This window comes from Pistacia vera, unplaced genomic scaffold (assembly GCF_008641045.1).
Source record: "Pistacia vera cultivar Batoury unplaced genomic scaffold, PisVer_v2 Contig980, whole genome shotgun sequence".
NCBI lineage: Eukaryota > Viridiplantae > Streptophyta > Magnoliopsida > Sapindales > Anacardiaceae > Pistacia > Pistacia vera.
The window spans coordinates 102,174-130,067 of record NW_022196868.1 but is presented as its reverse complement, the minus strand read 5'-3'; the positions used below and the strand labels follow the sequence as shown (position 1 = coordinate 130,067).

The 27,894-nt window shown below is 33.9% G+C and overlaps 4 protein-coding genes across 4 annotated transcripts; 2 read left to right on the top strand and 2 right to left on the bottom strand.

Moving 5' to 3' along the window:
* Positions 1-448: 448 nt before the first annotated feature.
* Positions 449-4,583, top strand: LOC116121434 (urease accessory protein D-like). The gene is made up of 8 exons (XM_031407395.1): positions 449-566; positions 659-724; positions 823-942; positions 1,746-1,979; positions 2,876-2,958; positions 3,100-3,268; positions 3,698-3,850; positions 3,964-4,583. The coding sequence occupies exons 1-7, from the start codon at positions 462-464 to the stop codon at positions 3,809-3,811; spliced, it is 891 nt and encodes a 296-aa protein (XP_031263255.1). The 5' UTR covers positions 449-461; the 3' UTR covers positions 3,812-3,850; positions 3,964-4,583.
* An 11,100-nt stretch (positions 4,584-15,683) lies between these two features.
* LOC116121422 lies at positions 15,684-16,284 on the top strand. The gene has a single exon (XM_031407385.1). The coding sequence runs from the start codon at positions 15,719-15,721 to the stop codon at positions 16,109-16,111; it is 393 nt and encodes a 130-aa protein (XP_031263245.1). The 5' UTR covers positions 15,684-15,718; the 3' UTR covers positions 16,112-16,284.
* A 1,862-nt stretch (positions 16,285-18,146) lies between these two features.
* On the bottom strand, positions 18,147-21,679 carry LOC116121426 (protein CHROMATIN REMODELING 4-like). The gene is made up of 3 exons (XM_031407387.1): positions 21,591-21,679; positions 20,504-21,161; positions 18,147-20,410 (listed from the first exon to the last, which is right to left on the bottom strand). The coding sequence occupies exons 1-3, from the start codon at positions 21,677-21,679 to the stop codon at positions 18,362-18,364; spliced, it is 2,796 nt and encodes a 931-aa protein (XP_031263247.1). The 3' UTR covers positions 18,147-18,361.
* LOC116121435 (RNA-binding protein 2-like) lies at positions 21,447-23,775 on the bottom strand. The gene is made up of 7 exons (XM_031407396.1): positions 23,732-23,775; positions 23,557-23,646; positions 22,816-22,959; positions 22,429-22,720; positions 22,247-22,308; positions 21,981-22,061; positions 21,447-21,715 (listed from the first exon to the last, which is right to left on the bottom strand). The coding sequence occupies exons 3-6, from the start codon at positions 22,927-22,929 to the stop codon at positions 21,993-21,995; spliced, it is 537 nt and encodes a 178-aa protein (XP_031263256.1). The 5' UTR covers positions 22,930-22,959; positions 23,557-23,646; positions 23,732-23,775; the 3' UTR covers positions 21,447-21,715; positions 21,981-21,992.
* Positions 23,776-27,894: the final 4,119 nt, after the last annotated feature.

Below are 27,894 nucleotides of genomic sequence, written 5' to 3'. Positions count from 1 at the left end.
ATATCAAAACCCTTTGTATCTGGAGGCATTTAATAGTTTCTAATAATCATTTGAACGTTTTTAAATTAAGCATCAATAATATTATACTTACATAAATTTTCATACAAAATGAGGTGACAAAAAATGAATGGAATAGTGAAACAAAAAGTCAAACTCATTATATTTACTCTTTCATTCATTTTTTTAATCACATCACTATATTTGTAAATCTTTGTAAAATTTCTTTATAAATATAGCATTACTCATAAACGTATGAAATCAATCCGATTTAAGTTGATTTAACTCAAACCATTATTTATTTTAACCCATGCATCTTTAGGAAAAATTAGGATTGGGCCGGCCCAGCCCAGCCCAACAAGTCTATAGTAACATTAGAATCGGCCCAGCCCAGCCCAACTCCTTTCGCGACCTTGATGCCATAAACCTTTGAAAACTCACAGAAGAGACCCTCAAAGTCAGAGATGGAAACAGTAACAGGGAAGTTGGTAGTTGAGAAAGTGAGAGGGAAATCAACTGTCACAAGATGCTTCTCTAAATACCCTCTTAAATTCATCATCCCCAATAAGGTTTTAAGCTTTTCTCTCTTCTTGTTCTCTCAATGTATTTATTATTTATTTAATTACATTTCTGGCCCGGTAACGTTACTGGTTCATTGCAGGTGGGTTCTTCGGAAACTGATGCGGTTTGGATTTATACTCTCACTTATGGTGGTGGGATTGTTTCTGTATGTTGCATTTCTTACTCTTTTGCTTTGTTTGTGAATTGTAGCTCTTCAAGTTTTGATTTTTTTTTTTTTTAATAAATATGTGTTTTTGTTGTTAGGGAGATTCTATTTCTTGTGAATTTAGTATTGGAGATGCCTGCACTGTTGTTTTAACTACCCAAGCTTCCACCAAGGTGTATAAGTCTCTGGGGTCTAAGTGTTCTGAGCAAATCATGGAGGTAAAATTCTTGTCTAGAATGCCATTGGAAATGCTTCTGTAGAAAGCACTTTGACTGATTTTAAGTAAATAAAAAGTAATTCAATGCTTTCTTACGAGAAAAGTGCTTTTCTTTTAGTTGTTTTGATGAAAACCAACAGGTATCAAGGTTTTTTTTGTTTTTCTTTCAGAAGACACTTAACCTATTGCTATGAAATTAGCACAAAAGCGCTTTTAATGGTGTCAAAAGTGCTCCAAAACACAATCTATCTCATTTTTTGTCAATCTTTGTTATGACTCTGGGGTCTAAGTGTTCTGAGCAAATCTTGGGGGTAAATTCTTGGCTAGAATGCCATTGGAAGTGCTTTTGTAGAAAGCAATTTGACTGATTCTAAGTAAATGAAAAGTACTTCAAGTGCTTTTCTTATGAGAAAAGTGTTTTCCTTCTAGTTTGTTCATGAAAAAAACAGCTATCAAGTTTTTTTTCAGAAGATACTTAGCCTATTACAGTGAAATTGGCAAAAAGCGCTTTTAATGGCATCAAAATTGCTCCAAAACAGAATGTATCTCATTATTTTTCAGTCCTTATTAAGACACTGCCTAGTGCTCAAGCCTTGGTTGTATCTTGTTTTTGGCTGCGTTAATTGATTGTTATGTCTTTCTTACTAATGCTTGCAGTTTAGTGCATTGATGTAAAGCAAGAAGTAAGACTTGTAATTCGATGTTTTGTAGACGCAGTCATAATAAAGTTAATGATTTATGAATTTATATTTGGTATGGTGAATGGTTTGAAGTGACAGCGGGTTTATCGTTGCCATGCAGTAGGCAAGAGTTGGAAGTGGTGCCCTTTTAGCTGTGATTCCGGATCCTGTGACATGTTTTTCCACTGCAAGATATTCTCAGAAACAAATCTTCAGAGTGGTTTCAGACTCAAATTTGGTTATTGTCGATTGGATTACCAGTGGACGCCATGAAAGTGGCGAGAAATGGGATTTTCAACTATATAAGAGCACCAACAACATATTTGTAGATGGCGATCTGCCTTTGTTTCTCGATACGGTAATTTTTCTCTCTATTATTATTGTTTCAATTTTCACATGGAAAATTTTCAGATATCCTCATCACTTGCAACTTATCGGTTTCATTGTCAGTTAATAAATGTGCATGCCTTAGTCTCTTGAGTTTCTTAGATATTGAAGTGGGAACATTTTATGTTTGTAGATAACTTGCGGGAGCTTATCATCCCAAAAGTTGAGACACGGAACTTCCTCTTGGAAGCATTACTATACAGATTGTTTTGTTAACCATTTTTTGCTTGACTATACCTCAACAGTTCCATAACAATAAACTTGTCATCAGTTAGCAGCCATCATTTGTTCTTCTTTATTTTAGTGAATGATAACAATTCCATTTATGGTTCTAACTTTCTGATAACGTCTACAATACGTTTTGTTTCTGAAATTTCCCGAAACTGTCCAGTTTCAATTTACATCCAGCCGTGCATATTGTTTATTTCTGGTTCTCTAATGGCATGTTACTTCTACTCCTGTGTCTACAATACTCTATTTGTAATCTCTTATGTGTAGTAGCTGGTATAATGATATATTGTGATTTATGTAGCTGAATCCGAACTGTTGGGCAAGAGACATATCTTAGCTTAGTGCTGTTTGTGGTAGGCATGGGAGAGATTTGATGCCAAGCTCATAATATGAAATTTCATTTGCTGTTCATTGGCACCTTTTTTGTTAAAATTTGAAGAACCTAGATATGATAGAACGTATGCAAACTCAGGTTATATAATATTTTCATTTATTTTTAACTTCCATGGTAAATTATTGACCCTTTTTTTCTTAAAAAATATTATTACAAAAGTTTCAGCCACATGCATTGAAGGTTGTAGACTCATACATCTTCATATATTTCAGTGTCACAATTAGTTAATTGTTTTGTTACAGGTACTGCTAGAACAAGGAGGCATTACCAACATTGCAGAACGCATGCGAGATTACCAAGTCATTGCAATGGTCATACTTTTGGGGTAGATACTTCATCATGTACTATAACTTATCTCCACCTTGATGATTTTACAAATTTTCAATGTGGTTTTGTTAGTTTCGTTATGATGAAAAGCTATTTTAGAAATTGAAATTAACTGATCAAAGTGATTGATGCATTATAGGCCAAAGCTGAAGCATATTCAAAATCAAGTTCAAGAAAATGTGAAGAGGGTGATGTCTGAGCAATTATACGCTCCTTCCATTGGATTGAGCCATCATGGGAAAACAAACTCTGATCATCGTTTGGCCAAACCAACCTTTATTGCTTCTTGTAGTGTCTTTGGTCCTAAGGTATGTTTGACCAATTTCATGGATTGCAATAGTTTCTGAATTTTATCCTAACTAAGACAATTTACACCTGTCTATTAGTGAGTAATATGATTTCATGTTATATGCTCTCTCCTGTGTGTATATATGATTGTATGTCTCACGATTTTTTGACATTTTTGTATTAAATGTTGATGTACAATGTAAAGTATTGATGGATTGTTTCTCTCTTTTTTTCATTGAAGGAGAATTGGATAACCAGTTAATCATATTATCATATACCATAGATTTATCATAATATACGGGATTTGCTCCTTTAGGGCAAGAAATTGTCTTTTTTCAAAGGGGTATGGGAATCAGTAGATATGAAAGCATCACTTCAATTATCCGGAACACTATTGTTATATCATCGTAACATGCTTCAAGGTTCCATTAAATTCTGTGTGTCTGCAGGGAATAGGTATTGTTGTTCGAATAGCTGCCATGACGACTGAATCAGTATACAGGTTCCTGCAGCATCAGTTATCTGGCATGGAGCCACTACTCGGGGTATCCCCGTATTGTTGAAAAGGGGCTCTGATAATTATTCGTCTCGTTGAAGTTATTGTGAGTATCAAATGAAGTAGCTTCTTTACTTTTATTAGGAACTTGAAGAAATTATGCTCCAAAATATGTATTGCAAAACCATTTTAGACGCTGAAGTTTGCAAAATTTTACAGGAACATGGAGGCTTTTTCCTGATGCGCTATCGTTGCATCAATCGGTTTAGAGAACAGGGTGGTAATAAACCAGTGGAGGACTTAACTTAAGGTTTGTAGCTCTTGCTATTTCTTTTGTGGGAAAGAAAAAAAATTAACCTTATGGACGTCTATCATGAAAGTAAGAGCTTAATTGAACTCATTGTATAAATTTTTTTTCTTTTTTTTTTAATGGAGATTGCTGTATGAAATATACTGTTCTTTTACAAAATTTGGAAGACACTCGCTGGAGCCCATTTTACGGTCAAAATAAATGGTTTTGCAGTCGTTTGAAAATTGCTACTTGAATTGCTTTAAAAAAAATCTTGGAAGCAATGGGTGTAACACATGCTCTAATTGCAATAATGTTACGTTTACAACCGCTTTCTCACAACTTTTCTCTCACAACCCTGACGTAACAGCTTGTAATTGGTCAGTTTGTAATGGATCACACTTAATAAAATTGCAGTTGACTAATTTCGAACTACCACGTCAAGATTGTGAGAAAAATGTTGTAAATGTAGCATTACTCCTCTAATTATACGTCAAACGAATAAGTTTGTGTTATGTATACATTATGCTCATGACTATATGTGGCAAAGTTTTTTCATTGACTTGGTATATAAATGATGTGATACGTGCATTGTACGTGACATGCAATCGATTTTCTCAATTTGTTTGCTTTTGTAGAATATTTTTTTCAACAATTATAATTTATTTACCCAACCCCACCATCACCGACCCAAACAAACATGACTCTGATACCATGATAAATAGACTTGAATAAAACTTGCTCGCAAAAGCTAGCTAAGAGCTTAAGAGAGAGTTTAACTATACACACACACATATATATACACCCAATGACAACCTATTAAATTGACGATACGAAACAAATATAACTTCTAACATCCACAGATAATATTTTCACCTATAAGATTATGGGAAGAAACTTAATTTCATAACTGAGATAATTAAACCAATTTAAATAAAATTTAATATTAATTCATCTCATGCATCTTCCCAATAAATCGAATTTGATGACAAGAAATACAAAATCTTGTTCCAAACAAGTAGTGCATAAATGCATGTAGATAAATAAAGGTACTAATTACAATGCTATTTGGTTTTTAATTTCCAAAAGATAAATTTGTACTTTAAATTATACTACAAAAACTAGGTTCATTTAAATGGGTTTGATTATTTATCGAATTAAAAAAAAAAACCTCAGTTTTTTGAACACCTTTTCTTTCTCTTATGGATTGAACATCAATTAACCATTTGAGAAATAGTCTATTGAGATATATATATATATAAGAGATTTTCTCTTTAGAGAGAAAATGAAGATAAAATAAAATAAAATAAATAAAAATATTAAGATGTTCATGGAAACTCATCCTGGGTAACTCAAATGGTAGAACCAATGATGTGATCTATGGTTAAGATGCACGATCTCAGGTTCGAATCCCTCTGACTTTCAAGATTTAAATAGGTGATTATGACAGTAATATGATATGCTAATTATCTATAGAAACTAGTCGAGGTGCGTATAAACTGGCTCAGACAACTAGTTTAAAAAAAAAATGTTCATAGAAGAAAATGATTAGTATATATGTGATATGTATTAAAATAAAATTGAAATGAGAGGAGATTCAAATTTCCTTAAATTAAGAGTTAAAAAGTAAAATATTAACATCAATGTTTGGGACTAAAAATAAAATATTTGAACTTAACAACAACATTAAAATAAAGATTGAAGCATGTCCTAAATTTTGGCTTTGCATAGAATTTAGCAAACCAAGATGAAGTTTTAAGTTTGAAGAATATATGCATGGCACATGACCTCCTAGTCAAAATGTTTGACCTGATTTTACTTAATAATTAAAGCAGTATTAGATTAAATTAAATTAATATATACACTAATCATGTTTTAAACAAAATTATTAAAATAATCCTTGTGATTAAGAAAGTACTTAATGATTGAATTGTTCAAAAACTCTCTTATGACCTTCTACATGTTGCCAACTTGCCAAATCCAAGACCCACCTCCCTCTTATAGAATCCATTTATCCTCAAATAATTTTTATTTACTTTTTTTTTTTTTTTAAGAAAGTGTTAGATATAACGAGTGTATCATGTTATTTATAGGTCTGTCTTATAATAGACTATTTGTTTTCATATACTTACTATCTACAACTTAGCCCCAACTAGACATAGATAATAACTTCTTATGCTTTTTATATTAGCAAAACTCTATCAGAATAATATATTCTCTGTTTTCGACCTGGGACGTGATCTTTTAACTTAAATTTGGTACATAAATTTTCAGTCGTGGATCCAATACAATCCAATGGTGTAAAATTTTTTGATATGGCAAACAAAATTACTATCTCCGAACTTTTTCTCACATCCATTAAATTGAAAAATATTCATGACCGAAAATAGTGTGTCTCAATTTAAGTCAAAAAATCAAGTTAAGAGATCTTGTTCCCCTAGATCCAGGTATTCTCAAAATCTAGTTTTCGGGTTTCTCAACCTATAACATCTCTTGCTTATAAAGTATAAACCATTAGCCTTATGGTCGGATGACAAGACTTTAGCCATTTGAGTGGGTGACTCAGAGGTCTTCTGTTTAAGTCTCACAAAATGATCACCTACAACATTTGTGATTTATCTAATCTATTAGACTTGTAAAGTGTTCAATGAACCACATGGATTAGTTGAAATATACACAAATTGGGCCGAACACTCGGTTATCAAAAAAAAAAACCATGGAACATGGAACTTGCAAGAAATTATGCTCCAAAATATGTATTGCAAAACCATTTTAGATGCTGAAGTTTGCAAAATTTTTACAGGGACATGGAGGCTTTTTCCTGATGTGCTATTTTCGCATCAATCAGTTTCGAGAACAGGGTGGTAATAAACCAGTGGAGGAGTTAACTCAAGGTTTGTAGCTCTTGCTATTTCTTATGTGGGAAAGAAAAAAAAAATTAACCTTATCGACGACTATCATGATTGTAGGAGCTAAAATTGAACTATATATATATATATATATTAATGGAGATTGCTGTATGAAATCTACTGTTTGCTGGAACTCATTTTACAGTAAAAAAAAATGGTTTTGCAGTCGTTTGAAAATTGCTACTTGAATTGCTTTAAAAAAAATCTTAGAAGGAATGGGCGTAACACATTTATTCTCATGAATATTGTGTGGCAAAGCTTTTTCATTGACTCGGCATATAAATGATGTGATACATGTATTACACGTGACATGCAATCGATTTTCTCAATCTGTTTGCTTTTGTAGAATAATTTTTTCAATATTATAATTTATTTACCCAAACCTATCATCGGCAGTCCAAATAAACATGACTATGGTACTATGATAAACGGATTTAGATATAATTCACTCTCAAAAGTTAGTTTAAAGGAAGATGGAGTCTAACCACATATTTACATTATAGTAATCTATCAAATCGGCGATGTGAGACAAATACAACTTTTAATATCTACAAATAAAATTTTCACCTATAAGATTGTGGGAAGAAATTTAAATTTTATAACTGTGATAATTAAACCAATTTAAATAAAATTTAATTGACTGTTTAAATAACTAATATTAATTCATCTCATGCATCTTCCCAATAAATCGAATTTGATGACAAGAAATACAAAATCTTCTTCATACAAGTGCATAAATGTGTGTAGATCAAGGTACTAATTACAATGCTGTTGGTTGTTAATTTCCAAAAGTTAATTTATGCTTTAAATTATACTACAAGAACTAGGTTCATTTACACTTAGTTTACTTCTTTCCAAGTGAACTGAATCTCACTTATTTCAATTTCTCCAAGATTATAAATTAATGCTATGAATATATCATTTAAATCAATAATGTTATTAAACGTTTTTCTAAGGAATAATAAATGTTAGAAGTTGTATTTATCACAAATCGCCAATTTGATAGACTATTATGGTATATATATGTGGTTGTTCTCCCTCCGCTTTTGAGCTAGTTTTTGGGAAGTGAGTTTTACACATGCCCACTTTAAATGGGTTTGATTATTTATTGAATAAAAAAAAAAAAAAAAAACTCATTTCTTGAACACCTCTTCCTTCTCTTCTGGATCAAACATCAATTACAACGATTTGAGAAACAATCTATTGGGGTATATATAGATGAACATACCCTACAGAAACATATAAGAGATTTTCTCTTTAGATCGTTCAGGAGAAAATGAAGAAAAAAATAAAAATTAAGATGTTCATGGAAACCCACCTTTGGGTAGCTCAAGTGATAGAAAGAGCGTTGGGATGGATGATTAAGGCGTACAGTCTCAAGTTCGAATCCCCCTAACTCTCAACATATAAGCAGGTAATCATGGCAGTAGGATACTGTACTAGTCACTTAAGGGATTAGTCGAGGTACGCGCAAACTGGTTCAGACACCCTATTTTAAAAAGAAAAATGTTCATGGAAGAAAATTATTAGTATATATGTGATATGTATTAAAATAAAATTCAAATAAGAGGAGATTCAAATTTCCTTAAATTAATAAATAAAATATTTGAACTCAACAACAAGGAGAGTGTAGATTCATGGCATACACATTAAAATAAAGATTGAAGCATGTTCTAATTTTTGGCTTTGCATAGAATTTAGCAAACCAAGATGAAATTTTAAGTTTGAAGAATATATGCATGGCACATGACTTCCTAGTCAAAATGTTTGACCTGATTTTACTTAATAATAAAAGTATTAGATTAAATTAAATTAGTATATACACTAATCATGTTTTAACCAAATTATTAAAATAATCCTTGTGATTAAGAAAGTAATTAATGATTGAATTGTTCAAAGATTCTCTTTATCTCTTATGACCTTTTACATGTTGCCACATCCAAGACCCACCTCCCTCTTATAGAATCCACTTATCCTCCATAATTTTAATTTTAATTTTTTTTTTTTTTTTTTTTTTTTTTGAGAAAGTGTTAGATATAATGATGTATCATGTTTTTATAGGTCTGTTTTATAATTAGACGATACAAAAATGATTGAAGAATATTCACGTTGAAATTTTTTGTCTCAACTGAAGTCAAAAAATTAAGTTAAAAGATTTTGTCCCTTGGATCCAGGTATTCTAGGAACCTCATATGTCATCAGAGACGATCCAGCCTAGTTTCGGTGGATCGTCATGGCCCACCCCATTTTTTTTTTAAAATACTAATAGCATATTTTAGATTTTGGCTCATCCTAATAAAAATTTCTAGATCCGTTACTGTATGTCATATACAAACTCGAAAACTCTTACATCAACAATATAAACTCTTACCAATAGTTTGTTTTCATACACCTAGTACCAACAACGTAGCCTTAACACGACACACATCATCACAACATTTAAAATAATTTTAAATTATAAAAATCATGCACATGTTAATGTAACAATAGTTACTAGGGCAATTTGTTTAATCCACCTAGGGCAGTGGTCATTCTTTAATTTTTCCTATTTAAAAACAAGCCAATTTTTTCTAATGGGTATTTTTTTTTTTTTTTTCCAATTTTGCACTTAGTTCTATGGTGATTCCCGTATAAAATTATCTTATTAATTTTGACATTTATTGTATTACAGTAGTAGAGTAACATGAACCTATATATGAAACCAAAATAAAATAATATATAAATAAATAAATATGTCTCTTAATATTAAAATAAATAGAGTAACGTGAAGCTATGGAACAGTCAACCGGCAGAAGCCCATAGATTTAGAATATTAAATTTAAAAAATTAAAATAAATAAATAAAAGTGTGGCAGTGGCAAGCAAGTTTCCCAATTGAAAAACAACTTTCAATTATTATTTATTTTAATTTTCAACTTTTGAAATCGCGTGGACTCTTAACTCTGACACCATCATATATGGGATTTGCTATGCCCACCTTTTTCTTTTTTTATTTAAGTACCTAGATTCGAAAAATCAAAAGATTTAGAGTGTGTTTCCAAAATTTTCCCCTATCTTGTCTTAAAAAAACATTTGTTTCCGAAAATACTATTCTATTTTATTCAACTATTAAAACCCCTTAGATTTTTTAATTTAACTAAACACCCAAAAAAAGTTTAAAATTTAACAAAAACACCCCCACCAACCAACATTTGCCAGCTTCCGGCCACTACCATCGAAATGTAGTCGAAATCTGATATAATGGTGTACTACCGACTAGATCTGGCCGGTAGTGCGCCAATCTATCCTTTTCAAAAAAGGCCAGATCTTTGGCCGTAGCTAGTCGTCAACGAGCCATCAACGATGACCATATCTTTGGCCGTCATTGATGACCAAACGCATCAAATCTGGTCATCAATGACTAGATCTGGCCATAGATCTAACATTTTCTGGCCAGATCCACGGTGGATCTGGTTAGAAAAGGTCATATTGACTCATGACTGGCCAGATCCAACCGGTCGTGTGTCGATACGGAGACTCTAATCACCCTCCGATAGTGGTGGCCGGCTACCAATATTTAATGGGTGAGTGGGGGTGTTTTTGTTAATTTTCAATGTTTTATTACAGAGGTGTAAGTAAATTAACAAACGTATAGGGTGTTTTTGTTAATTTTCAAATCCTACCTCGTAATAACCACCCAATTTTACTTTTTTCAAGTTATTATTCTAAAAAATATCAGAATAATGAACCAAATGCACCCTTAGTTGGCTCGATAATATCTATTAGTAATATATTTTAACTTTGAGGAGGTTGGGGTAATCCTCCATTAATGAAGTAATGTTATCTTATATTATTTAAATTATCACGTTTAGTTGTCAAGTAATATAAGATTTAAGTAGTTTTCCAAAATCAATATTAATTACTCTTAGTTATATAAGTGGTAATTTGAATACCATCATTTTCTTATGTATTTTGAAATTACTTGAAAATCTTATTTTGTTACAATTTGACCCTAATTTCAGGACAAAAATGCTCTTATTTAGAAATTAAATTACATGAACCAGCCATTACAATTTTACCCCTAATTAATTAACTGTTTTGGATAGTAATGCCCTCGTATTTAAAACAAATTGCAAGCCACCTAGGACCGTTATCGTCCGCCAACCACCACTACTGGCTGACATTGTCAGAAAGGTGCACGACCAATCGAATCTGGTTGGTCGTGAGCCGATGTGGCCATTTTCAGCTAGATCAGTGACCATAAACGTCGGATGGCCGTAGATCTGGTTGTTTTCGACCAAATATACGGTCATCTGGCCGTTTTCGATCAGATCTAGTCGGTCGTGCTCCGTTCCGATCACTATCATCATGGCTAACGATAGTGGCTGACGGCTAGTAGTGGGTAGTGGCTTGGGGTGAGTGGGGGTGATTTTACTAGAAATTAAACTTTTATGTGGTTATGGTGTTTTAACAAAATCTCAAATGTAAGAGATTCAAAAAATGATTCAAAAAATAATATAACATTAATATCTAAAAATGAGAACAATTTAATAATCTATATAACATATCCACCAATTTATTTTAACTTAACCAAGCATATTTCTTTAAACATTCACAATAATCTTCAAGGTATCTCTTCATTAATATAACATTCTTAATAATATAATATTCTCTGAATCAAACGTACCTTAAATACATGTATGAACTAAAAGCTAACAATTAGTCGTTTACTTAACGACGCACCAAAGTTTTAATATGTTTTCATCTTTTTATTCGCTTTAGAGCATTTGCTATATGATATTGACTGGATAATGTAGTCGAAGTAACTTAATACTAGAGATAAAATATCTCATACGTCGTCTTTGGCTGATTATATATACTATATTCGTTGTCGAAGATATTTTTCCTGAATAATTGAGAGATTTTGAGAAAGGGTTTTTGAAAAGGGCAAAAGGAATCCTGGATTAGGTGGAGACAGAGAATGGGAAATTTGTTAGGTAGATATGTTCGAGTTTGACTAGCTAAAAGTAGAGCCAAAATCCTCTTTACAAGCAATCTATTTTGAGACACAAAATAATAATTAAAGCATATATTATAAATACTTTATAATATAAATATAATGAATCCAAAGACAACTATACCGTTCTTGGCTAATGTGCTTGATTAATATTTTGTCATTAAAAGTACATTTGATTTTAAAGCATTTTTTGTCTTCTACTTTCAATTCAAATTCTACCTCATATTTGAGTATCCAATAAGATATATAGGTTAAAATTTTATTTTTTAAAAGTCTTATTTCTCCCACATAGTCAAATTGATAGACTGTTTTAGTGTATATATGTAGTTGGATTCCCTTTTTCTTTGAATTAGTTTTTGAAAATGAATTACTCAAACCAGTTTATCAAATTAAAGCCACGTTTGTCTCACACTATGGGACTCCTTCCTTGAGCTCTACCCATTTACCATACCCAATCTTATTCAGAATTGGCGAAAGTTCTCTTGTGAAGATGTTTATATATGTTTTTTTTTGTATCTCCAGTTTATGTCGGTCATTGACGAAAGTTCTCTAATGAAGATGTTTATATATGTATTTTAGTATCTTCGCTTTACATCAATCTTTTTTAGAATCGACGAAAGTTCGCTAATGAAGATATTTATATATGTTTTTTACTATTTTCGGTTTATATTAATAATAAAGATTGGTCCACAATCCAATCTTACAAACTTTCTCTCACAACTTTGTCGTGACAGCAATTGGACAAGCGAAACCCATTACAAGTTGGACAGCTCCAGTCAATGTCTGATTCTGCCCTGAATGATATACCTTGGTTCTATTTCATCTCTTCAACAAGTTTAGTAATGAGCATAACAGCCCTATTGTTCTGATGTAGAGAAGAACCTATGATTAGCTTTTCGGGAAATTTCCAAACGAACAATTTCAACAAAATCTTTCAATTTCTTATTTTACTATGTTCAACTTCATGTATTCCTCTATCTGTGGAGTACATTGAACGTACTGAAATGGTTATAACATACTTTCTGTTATTCGTATTAACAGCTACTCTAGGAGGAATGTTTTTATGACCAATTGTGAGTTGTCATTTCAATGTTATGAGAAAAAGTTTGTGAGATTGGGTTGTAAATATAGTATTACTCTTATATTAAAATCTAAAATTTTATAGTTAATCGATGCAATTTTCTTTTTCTTTTTCTTTTTTATTAAAAATTATCTTTTAATGTTTACAAAACTAATTAATTTATCTATTTAGAAATTATTTTTTTAAGTTAGGTTTATGTGAAGGTATAATGATAAAAAGAAGTAAGAGAAATGAGTGGGATTATGATTTGAATAAAGCCAAGAGTAAGTTTGATTCGTTTTTCTGAAGCATAAAATAAGATCCCGTATAGATATAAAGAGAGGACAGTTTAATTATTTGAGGGTGGAGTGGATATGATCAGTCATCCATCACAAGAAGGCTGAAGGCTTATGAAAATGGCAGACTTTTTCAGAGATTTATTTGCAGACTTTAAAAAATAAAAGAATAAATGTTTTCTTGTTTAAAGCTTTAATGTTTTTACCTTCATTTCATGTCTCCAAGTGAATGTCTATTTCCTCCATTTCAAACTATGCCCATGTGCTGCAGCTTCTTCTTCTTCGTCTTCTTCCTCTTTCTCCCTTATTACTTCTTATATTTTGTTCTGACTTAATTCTGAGCACCCATGTGATTTCTCTGTGTCCACACTTCTTTTACCCATTGCGATCCAATCCCATTGACTTGGAGACTCTCTTCGTCACATTGGATAATGATTCCAAATTACGGTTTAGTTTAACCAGATTTTATTAAACAGATATACATAGATAACATCTTCTGGGTGGTCGAAGGTTTGATAGAACTCTTGAGTGTATTACTTAAAAAATCTTAAATTCAAGTCCTTCTTTAGATGCTAATAGAGATAACCACTGATGCTCTTATCTAACTGATAGTTCCTGTTACAAGATCTTGGAAGAATAGTTGAAGTACACGTAAACTGACCCGATACCCTGGGTCATCAAAAAAACAAAAAAAACAAAAATGTTAGAATTGGTGTCACTGCTTCCATAAGCTTGAATCTCTTGGTCACATCGGAAATGACAAAGGGTTGATTCAGGTTGAGCATATCTAAATGAACCCTAAATTGAGAAGAATATGACTTGAATATACTTTCTTTCAAAATAATTGAATATGTCATATATATATATATATATATATAAGTCATTCGTAAATAGTCTAGATGGTTAGAGTAAATCGAGGATAATATAAATAGATGCACGATCATAAATTTGATTCCCCATCTAAAATCCATCATTTTAGTAGAGGACATCAAAAATTGGTTGAGGTGAACACACGTTGACTCAGACACTTTTATCGATTTTATAACATTATTAATCAAATGATATTAAATAAATCCATAAAACACAAGTGTGGGCCCACTGCATATGATCAAGCCACGTGGCATGTTGGATGGCCCTATGATTGATTTATACAGCTAAAAAATCACCATAGTTTAAGACGATATATAATTGGGACCCATGTGATCAATCTTCTCTGTTTTATTTCTGATCACCGTACAGCTGGCCTGAAATACATTAGGTAAGAAGATGTATTCACTGCCTTGCATCATTTCTTGTCGAATTGACGATCGTACCCTTGCCCATTCAGAAAATGTCAGCTATGACATCTGATTAATCCATTGATGGTTATCATTAGGCACCGAATTAAATCTCATTAATTAATCAATAAATTTGTCGTTAGAAGTGCTTCTACAATAAAAAGTGCTTTTCTGAGTATTTTTAGGATAAAATGGTGGTGAGTATTGTTAATAAAATTATTTATGAAAAAGTATTTGACAACGGTTTTAAAATTTATAAAATAATCTATATTCAAATCTTTAGATCAGGATAAATTGCTATTAATAATTTTTTTTTTATATTTAATCAAATGATGTCTTACTCCTTCGATGTTTGTTTGAACTCAATTGAACATGAATCATATATCGCGAGCTTTAGGTAAACATCGTTTATCTTAGATATTTGCTTTTAGACTTTACGAAAGTGTTATATACCTGAACGTGTCTTATTAGTTAATAGTACGTAGAACTTATAAACTAACCTAAGAAGTATTTATTTGTTAATGATCTATGTAAATATCAACAAATAATAATAGTAATTAGACAGAAATAAAAATATATACACATATAACAGTATATCATTAGATAGAGGTATGGATGATATGATTTCCGACTTTTTTTATTGTATAATAATGTATAAATATATTTTATAATTGTTACGTTATAAGTTTACAAATTTTTTATATATAATCTTTTTTCATTTTTTTATCATCGAGAATGTTTGAATCAATTTATGCGTACTTTAAATAATCTTTTAAATTCTGAATTGTTGATCTGATAAAAGTCATAATAACCACCCTTATAATAATATATAGAATACTCAAACTTAAAGTTCGTAAAACTTTTTTTTATTTTTACCGTCGGCTACCACCCGTGGTTGTTTTTATTTACAACCTGCCTTACTTTCGGTTTTCTCGTAACGAAACCAATAAAACAAGCTCCACGCTCTCCCTCAGCCGTGCAAATCACGCACTCAAATCTCTATAAATGAACCTTTCATTCACCTTTCCACACTCTCACAAACTACCAACTTTTCAACTCAACCCACTGAGAGAGAGAGAGAGAGAGAGAGAGAGAGAGAGAGAGAGAGAGAGAGAGAGAGAGAGAGAGAGAGAGTGAAGAGTCTGAAGATGATGGTTGAAATGTGGCTTCTCTGGTGGCCAAAAACCACCGCCACCACAAGCACCACCTCCACTAACACCTCCGTCGCCACCTCCGCTGCCTCACAAAAGGACTCAAACTGCTGCTGCATGAGCAAGAAAACCCTCTCTAAACTCGTCAAAAAGCTCAAGAAACATGGCGCCAAAATGCTGCACCATTCAAACCTCTCCACCTCCAGAACCAGACCACCTTCCTCTTCATTCCAATGCCACTACGACCCTTTGAGCTATTCTCTCAACTTTGATACCACCGGCTCCGGTAGCCTCGTTGACGACGAAGATTATTACTACAAATTCTACGCTTTCTCTTCAAGGTTCGTCGCCACCTCAAAGCCCTCTTCCTCTCCAACCTCGCAGTCCTAACCACCATTTTTTAGGGTTTTTGGTTACAATATCGAGACTGATATCGACGTCCAACGTGAAACTTATAACATTAAAACCAACGTTTTATGTAATCACGACCTTTTTTTTTTTCTTATACTTTTTGTAAGGTATATAAATTTTGGTGGAAGGTTGGAATGATCCATCTTCTTTGTTTTGGTTACTTGAGAAATTAAATATACTGGAATTTATTTAATTTTTTTTATTATAATTTTTATCGAGGTTATATTATGAATATGGACATATGGTTATATATTACAAATTTATTATTTAATTCTTAATATATTAAAATTAAAAAGAAAAAAGAGGGTTTGAAAGATGGTTGATGAAATTAATCTTGTTTGTTAGTGAAGGGCAGTTGAAAATGAATATATTATATTCATTGAATAGAGATTAAAAGTACAATATAATTAATTAATTAATTAATTAATCAAGTTTAATTAATTAATTAATTGTGTGTGTAAAGAGAGAGAGAAATGCTGGATCGCATGTGCAAATGAGCTTATACCAATTTCGAGCAATAAAATAATATTAATATATATATATATTTAATTCAAATAATTAATTATATTATGGCAGACAACTTTATATTTAATTGCATGAAAAATATAAATTGTTTACTCAAAAAGAAAAAAAATAAATTCATGGAGTTGTACGTATATATCATTTCGGATCATACCGACCACAGCTCCAAACCCACAAAAAAATTTCACCCGACCAATAGTACCAATTTTTGAACCGTAACGGGTTTCATGTAACCCATATCGGATTAATCATATTTTGAGTCTGAGCAATGAACCTATTAACCTATTTACAAGAAGTCATCGATTGATTGGTAAAATAAATAAAGAAGAATTTCTAATTTTATATTTACCAATTTATATAAGGAGAAGAGGTAATGACATTAATTCCCCAATAGTTTTCAAAATAACAAAAATTCATCTTCCATTAATGTGCTGTTAATAAACCTTTAAAATTTATGTTGTTATCATTTAATAAATATTATCAAATTACACTTTTACCATAAACTGTTAAAATTTAGGGCCCCTTTGGTACACAAATTTTCACTACTCTATTCCCTAATCTATCTAAAATACACATTTATTTTCTTACTCTCAAAATATTATTCTATATTATTCATTTTTTTTAAACCCTAGATTTGTATTCAATTCTTTTTAAACACCCCCAAATTTTTTTTTAGAAATTGACAAAAACACCCCAGCAACCCACATTTGTCAGATTCTAGCCACCACCCTCAGAAGCTGGCCGAAATCTGATATAATGGCGCACTGTCGGCTGGATCTAGCCGGTAGTGCGCCAATCTAGCATTTTCTAGCCAAATCCACGGTGAATCTAGTTGAAAAATACCAGATCTACGGCCAAAGATCTGGCTATTAACGGTCAGATCTTTAACCGTAGCAAGTCGTCAACAATAGTCATATCTTTGGTCGTCATTGATGCAGTCAGATCTAGCCATTAGCAGTAGATCTGACATTTTCCGACCATATCCACCGTGGATCTTACAAGAAAATGTCATATCGATGCACAACCGGCCAGATCCAACCAATCGTGCATCGATACGACGACTCCAACCACCCTTCGACGGTGATGGTTGACTGTCGGTATTTAATTAGTGGATGAAAGTGTTTTTATTAATTTTTAATATTTTATTATATGGGCGTTTAGTAAATAAACAAACTTAGAGAGGTATTTTTGTTAATTTCCAAATTCTACATCCTAATAAGTAATAATCACACAATTTTACTTTTTTTCAAAATATTATTCTAAAAAGTATCATAATAATGAACCAAGTGCATATGTTATTATGATTTATTAAATATTACCAAATTACCATTTTACCATAAACCGTTAAAATTTATGCTATTATGATTTAATAAATATTATCAATCTACCTTTTACTGTACATGCAACCGTTTTGTTCTCAATAGTAACTGGCCATTAGCAGCCACCAAAAATTGTTGAAACCTGTGCATAAAGCCATGAAGGAGCTGTAAAATGATAGAAGCAAATATCAACCAGGCAACACTATATATTTCATTTTTCTGTTACAGAAACTTTACACGAGAAGAGTCCTAAATGATCCTATATGTCCTAATTCATCACTCTGCACCATGGCTACAAAAATTCGCGCAGATCATTGAAAAGCCTGGAAACTCCAGTAGCAGGATGAAAGAATAGTACTGTCCTATTTTTTCACTCATTTATGAAGGGCTAGGGTTCATCGTCACTCACAGGATGATCTGACAGAGTTCCCTCAGAGGATATTTCCTCGACATCAGGCTGTTCAGTTCGACAAGGGTCTGATTGCGTCTTGCTGGATTCACCACTATCTTGCTGTTCTTGTTGTTCCAGTTGGAGCCGATCATCGTTAATGGGTGAGCTCTGTTCAGCTTTCATAGTTTCGGGTGAACCTTGTCGGTCTGGTAGGTCAACTTGGTCGGAAGATTTCGGCAATGGGAACTTGCTCTCAAGGAAGCTTGAGCTTGAAATGCCTGAAACTGATGGCAAATGCGGGCCTGGAGCAACACAAGATGCTACCAGTTGAAGCACTTCTGGAGAGGGGGACAGTCCTGAGCTCGTTTTCTTTGGGGGGATTAGGTATGCCGAAGAAGACGGTGGGTTCATCATATTTAAATTGAGAGGATGCAAATTAAGGTCAGATTCTGCTGAAGGAAGCCCTGGAGTTCCAGTAATATGTTGCGGGGGCATTTGAAATGGTGGAACCGGAAGAATAGAACTTGAAGCAGCATTGTTATTAGGGAGGCCACTTTGAAACATCTGGCTGCTCCCAGCACTGTCCCAATGCATATGCGACTTCCGCTTCTTCTTCTTTTTTAGACTACGTCTTGGATCCTTTGGTTGGGGAGGAGGTGGTGCCGGTATCTCAAATGGAGGAATGGTTGGTTTATCTTCCCCATATAGTAAGCGAACTGATTGAGCAATTGCTGAAACAGTAGGCGGCAGTTCAGGATCTGGCGGTTTAGCAGGGGCACCTACAGCTTCCCGAAGCCAATGAGGTAGTTTGTTCTTTGAAGAACTACTTCCAACTACTTCTTTCCCCTTTGAATGAGAATTGTTAAGCCCTTTGTTTGGTTCAGGGAGAAGTCCTGAACTGGTGGATTCACCACTTCCCACATTATTGTTGGAGTCACGCAACATATTAAAAGATCTGTCCAGAAGACTGCGCAACTTCCCACTTCTCGCTGAAATGTCTTCATCCCCCCTTCTCAGTAAATCAGAGCCACCAGAGTTCATACCCAGTGAACCCAAATTGCTCACTCCCAAAGAATTGAGCATAAAGGGCTTCTCCAATGGTACACTTGAAGAAGTCCCAGGTCTACCAGAGGGTCCAGCACAAGAATCTCCAACAAAATTTCCCCGAAATTTTTCAGGATTCCAAGTTGGAATGGGTGGAAAATGCTCATTTTGCAAACTAACTTGTTCTGATGGATCAAAACCTGGCAGGCCAGCGGTGAGATCAGAAAAGCCCAATTTCATGTCCGTTAAGTGTGCTTGAAATTTTGGCGGCAAGACAAATTTACTTCCTTGCAGTGCCCGTGACATCATTCCATCAGGAATGCTTGGAAACAAGGAAGATTTGGTAGATTTACTTGGCTTGGTAGTTTTTTGCACTGGAAAAGCGGGACCGTCCAATATCTTAAGCTGTTCCTCCTCCCACCTAGCTGCCAAATCTTCCGGAGTTTTATGCTTGGAGAATTTCATTCTGGGGTCTCTAAGCATAGCAGTCCAATTGCCCCGACCATGTCTGCGAACTCCAATCCAGAGAAAATCGAGTTCATCTTCAGACCAGCTATCTACTTTTAGTTTCTTTCTATACATGTTGGAAGCAGGCCCAGTCCTCATCATTATGTTTTCAAGCACTCTCCGGTGATTTTCAGGAATTGAAGAAAATGTGGATGGTGTCTGACCTAAACCCAATGTGGGATGAACTTCCCTCTCTTGCTGATTATATCTGGGTGCATCTTGTGGGAGGAATTTCAAATTTGGCAAGAGAGGCATTGCTGGAAGGTCTTTTATGCAGTCATTTACAGCTTCAAGTCTGCTCCCCAGTGACAAGCTAGGTAACAAGTCATGATGTGGAGCTCCTGTGCTGGTCGCAGGAAAAGGAAATCTAGGTGGCAATTTCTCATCAAAAGGTAAATTTGGTAACATATACTTCTCCTGAAATTCAGCAAATGCAGCAGCAGCAGCACTTTCTAGACGGTCAGAAATTTTTCCATGTGAGGAAGGCAGAGGATACTGCACAGAAAAAGAAAGCAAAAATATGCATAAACGGAGTAGCATATTTTTATAAGAGAACAGCATTCAAAATTCTATAGAGAAGGAGGTTACCGGAATAAATGGGAGTCGATTATCTGGCATGCTACCTCTAATACGATGTTGTAAAGCTTCAGCTGACACATCATGCAACTTTGTTTTGTCTGGAGTACCCTCCCGACCTTTTACTTCTGTCTCAATTGAAGTTCCAGAATTAGGAGCTAGACTAAATGGAAATTCTGGTCCAGTAGCTGACTTGCTATGTCTACCATGTGACCTTGAAAAGTTTCTATGTGATTCTATTTGACTAGCATTGGGAGCACATAACCCCAGAACCGGTAACAAATTGTTGGGAGGAAGTGTGCTTGTATAGCCTGTGCCCTGATAATGGTGACTTGGAGGGATATTGTCAGGAGAGGGCTGAGCAAGAGAATTGACAGAAATATCCAAATGACTGCCCATTTTGTGTTTTGAAAGCCTACCCAGCCTTAGAGCTAAGTCGCCCTTACTCTTTGGTGCCTCTGAGGGCCAAGTGACTTTCTCATCCTCTAAACCAATTGCTGAAGACTTTTCTCTGACTTCTTGAACCAATTCAGTCACTCGATCCCCATCTTTCTCATTAGCAGCAAAATGTAGAGGTAACTCAGGTCCAGGTGTTGCCTCAAGATGACGCAATTCTTCAACTGTATTCCTCCGTGCTAGCCGTTCTTTTTGTCTAGCACGGAGCTTAGAACTGTTGAATAACAATTAGAAAATAGTTAACAAAAACCTTAATGTCAAAACATTTACAGCAACTATTCAGTAAATCATCACCTTGATCTTTTTTCGTGTAAATATTCAAGAGCCTATAGGCTGTGCATAGATATCCAAACACCCTAAATAAGCAATTACTTAGTAATCTAAAACCTACCAATTGTTTTAAGAGTTTGATAATTAGAGCACAACTTTTAACTTTTAAGCTGAGTTCCAATTGTTTAGCCCATGAAGTTCATTCAACAATTTTATCACCTGCTTNTGCACCTCAAATGCTCATAATTTGGGTAGGGCGGAAGGATTCAGCTATCTAAATTAAGTTTCAGCAAAGTTTAACCACAACGGGCATACTGCCACAAACATCTAGATAGATAAATATATGTGTACCCCTAATGTTTAACCGAGGGACAATTCACCTCCTGCCACGAGTTCCAGAACTAGACCTTGGGCCTGGGAACCGAGAGAACTGTAGTCGCAATTATCTAGAACCAGAGTCATCTTTGTCCATCTTATAACCGGTACGCATAAATCCAACTGTAAAGTCAGAAACTCTAAAAATTTAAGATAACTCATGATGTGGGTATATATGTCAGACAATGAATATAGTCCAGCAATTAGAGATATTACAACCTTTTAAGACTTATGATGCCTTGCAAAATAGTAAGTCATAACAGATATGCAAAGAAAGGCAGCAGATGGCATTTGATGCCCACTTAATCATCTCCATTTCCAAATTTAAATGTCTGAATTTGAGTAGCACGGATAACTGTCAAGATTCATGAGAAGAATGAATAATCACCTTGCAAGGCACTCATTGCAGTGGCTGCACAGGCTGGACTTGCAAAATCGACAAAACAAAGATAAGAGGGTCTCCACCACGCTGCATTGTTAATGAACCATGGCTTTAGTATGGAAAAAGCATCAGACTTCCAACAACTTATTTGCAAAACATGATAAGAAAACCAAGTTGAACAAATGATTAATAGGTAGGAACATAAACTGAAACATTCTGGAGCTACAAAGATCGTTATTGATAGAGTTCGCAAAAGGATACTGTCCACTTACCTGTTTGGATTCTTTGCTCACAAGTCTCACTTCTTTATATCCCACAAAAGGTCGAAAAATATCTAAACAGTGAGGTAAAGGAATAAAAACAACTAATCGTGAGCAATATTAGTAGAATAGCATGAAATAAGAAAAACAAAGATCACTGTCATTTCTAAGTGCTAATGTATCAAAAAGGATACGAGCTACTTCTCTCCTTGTGGTGTCTGGAGGAAGTCCCTCAACATACAGAGTGTTGGAAACATCAGGAGGCAGAGGTAATGTTTCACGGTCTGGCCTAGCCATGGTCTCCACTGGGAGACGATCATCTAAATCCCTACTGGGACCGTTTGACACCATATCTCGACCAATGATTCCAGGACGACCGCTCACACCATCAGCAATTGGAATACCAGCCATTCCACCACTAACACCCATTCCTGACCTAGCTCCTCCTAATGCACTGGCTTCTCCAGAAGGAAAAGAAATATATTGCTTCAACATCAATTACATTGATCATTTTAGCAAACAAAAAACATGTATATGCCAAGGCAGTGAAACACATGCAATTTCAAGGTTGAAGAAGATACTGCACTCTGGAGATATCGACCATATGCTGATCCAATAGTTCTTGTATCCTTTACAGACCGATCACCGATGCTCACCACGATCATCATCTCGTGATAAATAACCATGCCTCTCATGACGTGAAGACATCCCAGACTGGGGAAGATCTGCAATGTTGTTAAGAATCAAAGACATTAGTGAACTATCAGCAATGGGCACAACTATCACACATTCATACTCCAAACATCACATAATAAAGAGTTCCCATTTCGCCACCTTCATAACTCACTTTCATTTCAATAGAGTTTGAGCTGAAAATGGAAAAAGTTCCCCAGGATGGAGGATAATATTTAAATATTGACTATAAAAAGAAGTTAATAAATCGCAACATCTCTAACTGCCTAGCAATTTATGTAAAGAAACAATTCTGATTGATGATAAAAAAAGGAAAATACTATTAATAATATCATTAACCTCCTCTGTAACTTTGATTACCATCATTTACACAACAATGCAGTAGTACAAAAATCTAAAGTGGAAGCAAAATTTAAAAAATAAAATCTTGAGACATATTTATCGACTGCCTGAGAAAAGTTAATTTTTATTATTTGTCCCCAATCACTTTCATTTATTTTCAAAATTAAATAAAATAAAAAACGTAGTCTCCCATAGAATCAAACAAATTAGAGAATCATCGCACTGCCACAAAAATAAACTAAGGAATTGAATTTTTTTCTGAAAAGTGAAAAGAAATACGAAGTTACTGTAATCAGAACGGGGTCGTTTAAGCATGGGACCAGAAGGGAGTAGAGACGCCTGCTGCCGATTCCAGTATCCCTCCACCATAATTTTCTCTATATGTTAAAAAACTATTAAAACAATTTCAGAAAAAAAAATATTAAAATCAAACCATAACTTAAAATCTGTAATTGAAGAGACCTTGGCGAGGATAATTGGAAATTGATAAAACCCTAGGGCTCGGACTCTCCTCTTGCTATGGCTCTGCTCACTACTTGTCTAGTTGTCCACTTCCACTGCGCAGCGTTTTTACATTTTTTTTTTTTTTTTATTAAACTATTGGGAGAACGACTTATACATACCCAACGTTTGTCGAAATGACAACTTGGTACCCAAAAGGTTTTGAAACGACAAATTGGTACCTTCCGTCATGTTCTGTTAGTGTTTTTCGTTAGATAATAGTGAAAAGACTTAAATGCCCTTAAAAGTTTAATTTTTAGTTTTTTAAAAATCTCTAAAAAACCCCCTATGTTTGCTAATTTGACTAAATACCCCAATATATAAAAATTTTATAAAATAACAAATACACCCCCGCCACCATAGTGCCAGATTCCGGCCACCACCGCCGGAATCTGGCCGGAAAAGGCCAGATCTATGTCTGGCCTTTTTCGGCCTCGACGGCCAGATCTTACGACACAGATCCGATGGGTCTGTGTCGTAACACATTTTTCCGGGAAGCTTCCGGTCTCGACGGCCAGATCTGGCCGTAGATCTGGTCTTTTCCGGCAAGATCAGCCACGGATCTTGCCGGAAAATGAAAGATCTACGTGCTACGACACAGATCCGATGGGTCTGTGTCGTAACGCAATTTTCCGGCCAGATTCCGGCGGTGGTGGCTGGAATCTGGCACTGCAGGTGGCGGGGGTGTTTTTGTTATTTTATAAAATTTTTATATATTGGGGTGTTTAGTCGAATTAGCAAACCTAGGGGGTTTTTTAGAAATTTTTAAATATATAAAAAACTAAAAATTAAACTTTCAAGGGCATTTTAGTCTTTTCACTATTATCTAACGAAAATCACTAACAGAACATGACGGAAGGTACCTATTTGTCGTTTCAAAACCTTTTGGGTACCAACTTGTTGTTTCAACAAACCTTGGGTATGCATAAATCGTTCGGCCTTACACTATTTTCGCAAAACAGCAACAGTCTAGGCTTTGGTTTATTATTCCTATTCCCAAAATATTTGTTTGTTTAATTATTTAAGAAATACTTTTTTATTTTTTAATTACTTTTTATCCCTTTAAGTTTATTAATTTCATTAAATACCCTTAAAAACAAGTTTAAAAATTAGCAAAAACACCTTCACTCATCCATAGTTGCCAGATTCTGGCAATCACCATCAGTGGTAGCTGAAATATGTCACAACGGCCTATAAACGACCCGAACTGGCCAGTAATTCACCGATCTGGCCGAAAAAGACCAAATCGATGTACGTCCGGTCAAATCCGACCAGATTCCGATGGTGGTGGCCAGAATCTGGCACTGTAAGTGGATGGGGGTGTTTTTGTCATTTTACAAAAAAATTATATATTAGGGTGTTTAGTTAAATTAGCAAACCTATGAGGTTTTTTTGTTAATTTTTAAATTTTACCTCGTGATAATCACCCTATTCAACTATCCAATATTATTTCTAAAATCTTATCCAAAATAACAAAACAAACGCACCCATAAAAATATTTACACCCCCAAGAGATTTACCATAATACCTTCCTTTCTTTTTTAAGCACATAAATTATCAAAATGTTAAATGTGACTTTATTAAATTTCACAAGTTTCTTAGTTTTCATTCTCTGTGTGTATTTTTTTGTTCAATTAAGTATTATGACTATTAAGCGGAGTTATATATGAACATTCTCTTTTTCCTGAACGAATTTTATCCCTAATATACAATCTATCTTCGAACTTAAAAGACTTTTGATTCAATATCATGATGAATAAATATCTCATTGAAAAAACTTAGTTAAACAGTAAAGACTTAAACTTACTGTTCTTAACCAATAATTAAAAAAATAATAATAATTTGTATAATCAAAAGTGATAAGAATTTGCCATTTTAAGAAAACTAAGAGGTTTGATTTGAAGTGAAGTAATCCTTTTTCAGCAACTAGACTGGATGTCAATTTATAAGTATTGTGACGGAGATTGGAGAGCAGCAAGGCAACATTTCATGTTTCTCTTACTCTTAAAAAGTGCATCTAAATCATTCTCTATTCCAATTATTGAACCCAAAAGATTTCTGTGTCAGGAATGATTTCGACATGACAAATTTCTGGCCCAATCTGCTATATCACTTGGATAACAACCCTTTTTTCCATTCCCACTTGCTAAAATTCCTTTTTATCTTCTAATAAACATTAATACCAAGATGTTTGAGAGAAACCTTTGATCATCCAATTCCAAGCCATTGCCTATGTAGTCATAGTAGCCAACCCATAATGCCTCTACTTTATTCTCAAGGCGTACGTGTTGGGATATTGTGGTTCGCTTTGCTATTTATTTTCATATAAATTTGTATGTTATACAAAAAATTGTTTAATAAAGAATAAAATTGTAAATAGTAATAGAATTATAAAAGTTTTATTAAGAAGTGAAATTTGAATAAATATAATGTCTCATATATTACTTATAAATATAGAGGTGAAAACTAATTCATACCAGATAATATGAGAACATAAAGTATTTGATGTAAGAGTTATTAAACACAATTGGTAGAATATCTTAAAAACTAAGATTATTTATATTATGTTGATTATGTACCGGATTGTTTCCGCTCTATTAATTATATATCAGATTTACAATGTTGTATACTTTTATATATCATATTTATGAAATTATAGTAGATTTCTCTCATCTGTGGATGCAAGCAAGTTATGTCAAAATAAGTAAATATTGTGGTATAATTTTATTACTATGTTATTAATTTCGAATATATATTTTTCATTGGAAAAAGTTCCCCAGGATGGAGGATAATATTTAAATATTGACTACAAAAAGAAGTTAATAAATCGCAACATCTCTAACTGCCTAACAATTTATGTAAAGAAACAATTCTGATTGATGATAAAATACTATTAATAATATCATTAACCTCCTCGGTAACTTTGATTACCATCATTTACACAACAATGCAGTGATACAAAACTCTAAAGTAGAAGCAAAATAATTTTTTATCTGTGCCAATTTCTAAAATCATAGGGACGTCCACGTGATTATCCCGATTAGTTTATATATTAAATTTTTGTTCTTATAATTTAGAGCTGACGGATGTTGAACAATGGGTGGTAGGGCATGTCGGTTAATATTTTTTCTATAGTAGACAAAATAATTAAACTGGAAGTGGGATCCCTGAAATTTACGTAGATGTCAAATAATTTTTATGTTAAAAAATTAAGCACATCGTCAGTTTATTTTACAATTATTTTAAGTCTAAATCTCACCTAATTGAACATGGGGCATGCATCTTCGATCTTAGACATATTCTTTTGAAGATGCCATGCGATGTGAAGATTAGAAGTGTTGATGCTCGTTTCCGGCACCAACCAATTGAACACACGTGATAATGGAAAGAATGAAGTGAAATAAATGCAAAGAAGACTTTTAAAGTGGTTCGGATGCTAAGGTAGCAAATCCTACGTCCACTGATTTGTATTGATATTAGTGTCGGTCAAGTCGCGAAGCGGACTGACGTACATAAGAGTTATGAAAAGTAAGTGTTTTCTTTTACAAGAGAGAGAGTTGTTTCCTGTAAAGAGTGGCCGAATCCCCTTAATGGAGGGGTCTTTTTCCTTTTTATTTCAAACTGAAGCGCGTAATCATCATTAAATCCATGGGTTGGTGTGATTGTCAGGATATAATCCGGCTTTTCGTCCCATTTTCCTTTTTCCAAGCTGACTTCGCACGACTTGCTGCAGAGGATGGACGCGTGTGAGCTCCATATTATTTTGCAGGTCTGACGTGTGCGTGTTGCCCTGACGGGAGCAGGTCACCCTTAACGTGACTTTCCCACGTCATTCATCTCCATTCCAAATTTAAATGTCTGAATTTGAGTAGCACGGATAACTGTCAAGATTCATGAGAAGAATGAATAATCACCTTGCAAGGCACTCATTGCCGTGGCTGCACAGGCTGGACTTGCAAATCGCAAAACAAAGATATGAGGGTCTCCCACGCTGCATTGTTAATGAACCATGGCTTTAGTATGGAAAAGCATCAGACTTCCAACAACTTATTTGCAAAAACATGATAAGAAAACCAAGTTGAACAAATGATTAATAGTAGGTAGAACCTAAAACTGAAACATTC

Bases quoted from the DNA above. Each gene is read 5' to 3' on its own strand.
- LOC116121434 (XM_031407395.1), top strand. From the start codon at position 462: ATGGAAACAGTAACAGGGAAGTTGGTAGTTGAGAAAGTGAGAGGGAAA. The intron at 2,959-3,099 runs GTAGATACTTCA...GATGCATTATAG, and splicing joins GCAATGGTCATACTTTTGGG to GCCAAAGCTGAAGCATATTC. The intron at 3,269-3,697 runs GTATGTTTGACC...GTGTGTCTGCAG, and splicing joins GTAGTGTCTTTGGTCCTAAG to GGAATAGGTATTGTTGTTCG.
- LOC116121422 (XM_031407385.1), top strand. From the start codon at position 15,719: ATGATGGTTGAAATGTGGCTTCTCTGGTGGCCAAAAACCACCGCCACC.
- LOC116121426 (XM_031407387.1), bottom strand. From the start codon at position 21,679: ATGACTCTGGTTCTAGATAATTGCGACTACAGTTCTCTCGGTTCCCAG. The intron at 21,162-21,590 runs GTCCCTCGGTTA...GTTATTCAACAG, and splicing joins CTCGTGGCAGGAGGTGAATT to TTCTAAGCTCCGTGCTAGAC. The intron at 20,411-20,503 runs GTAACCTCCTTC...TTTTCTGTGCAG, and splicing joins ATCGACTCCCATTTATTCCG to TATCCTCTGCCTTCCTCACA.
- LOC116121435 (XM_031407396.1), bottom strand. From the start codon at position 22,929: ATGAGAGGCATGGTTATTTATCACGAGATGATGATCGTGGTGAGCATC. The intron at 22,721-22,815 runs GTATCTTCTTCA...TTGATGTTGAAG, and splicing joins GTCGATATCTCCAGAGTGCA to CAATATATTTCTTTTCCTTC. The intron at 22,062-22,246 runs GTAAGTGGACAG...TTAACAATGCAG, and splicing joins TGAGCAAAGAATCCAAACAG to CGTGGTGGAGACCCTCTTAT.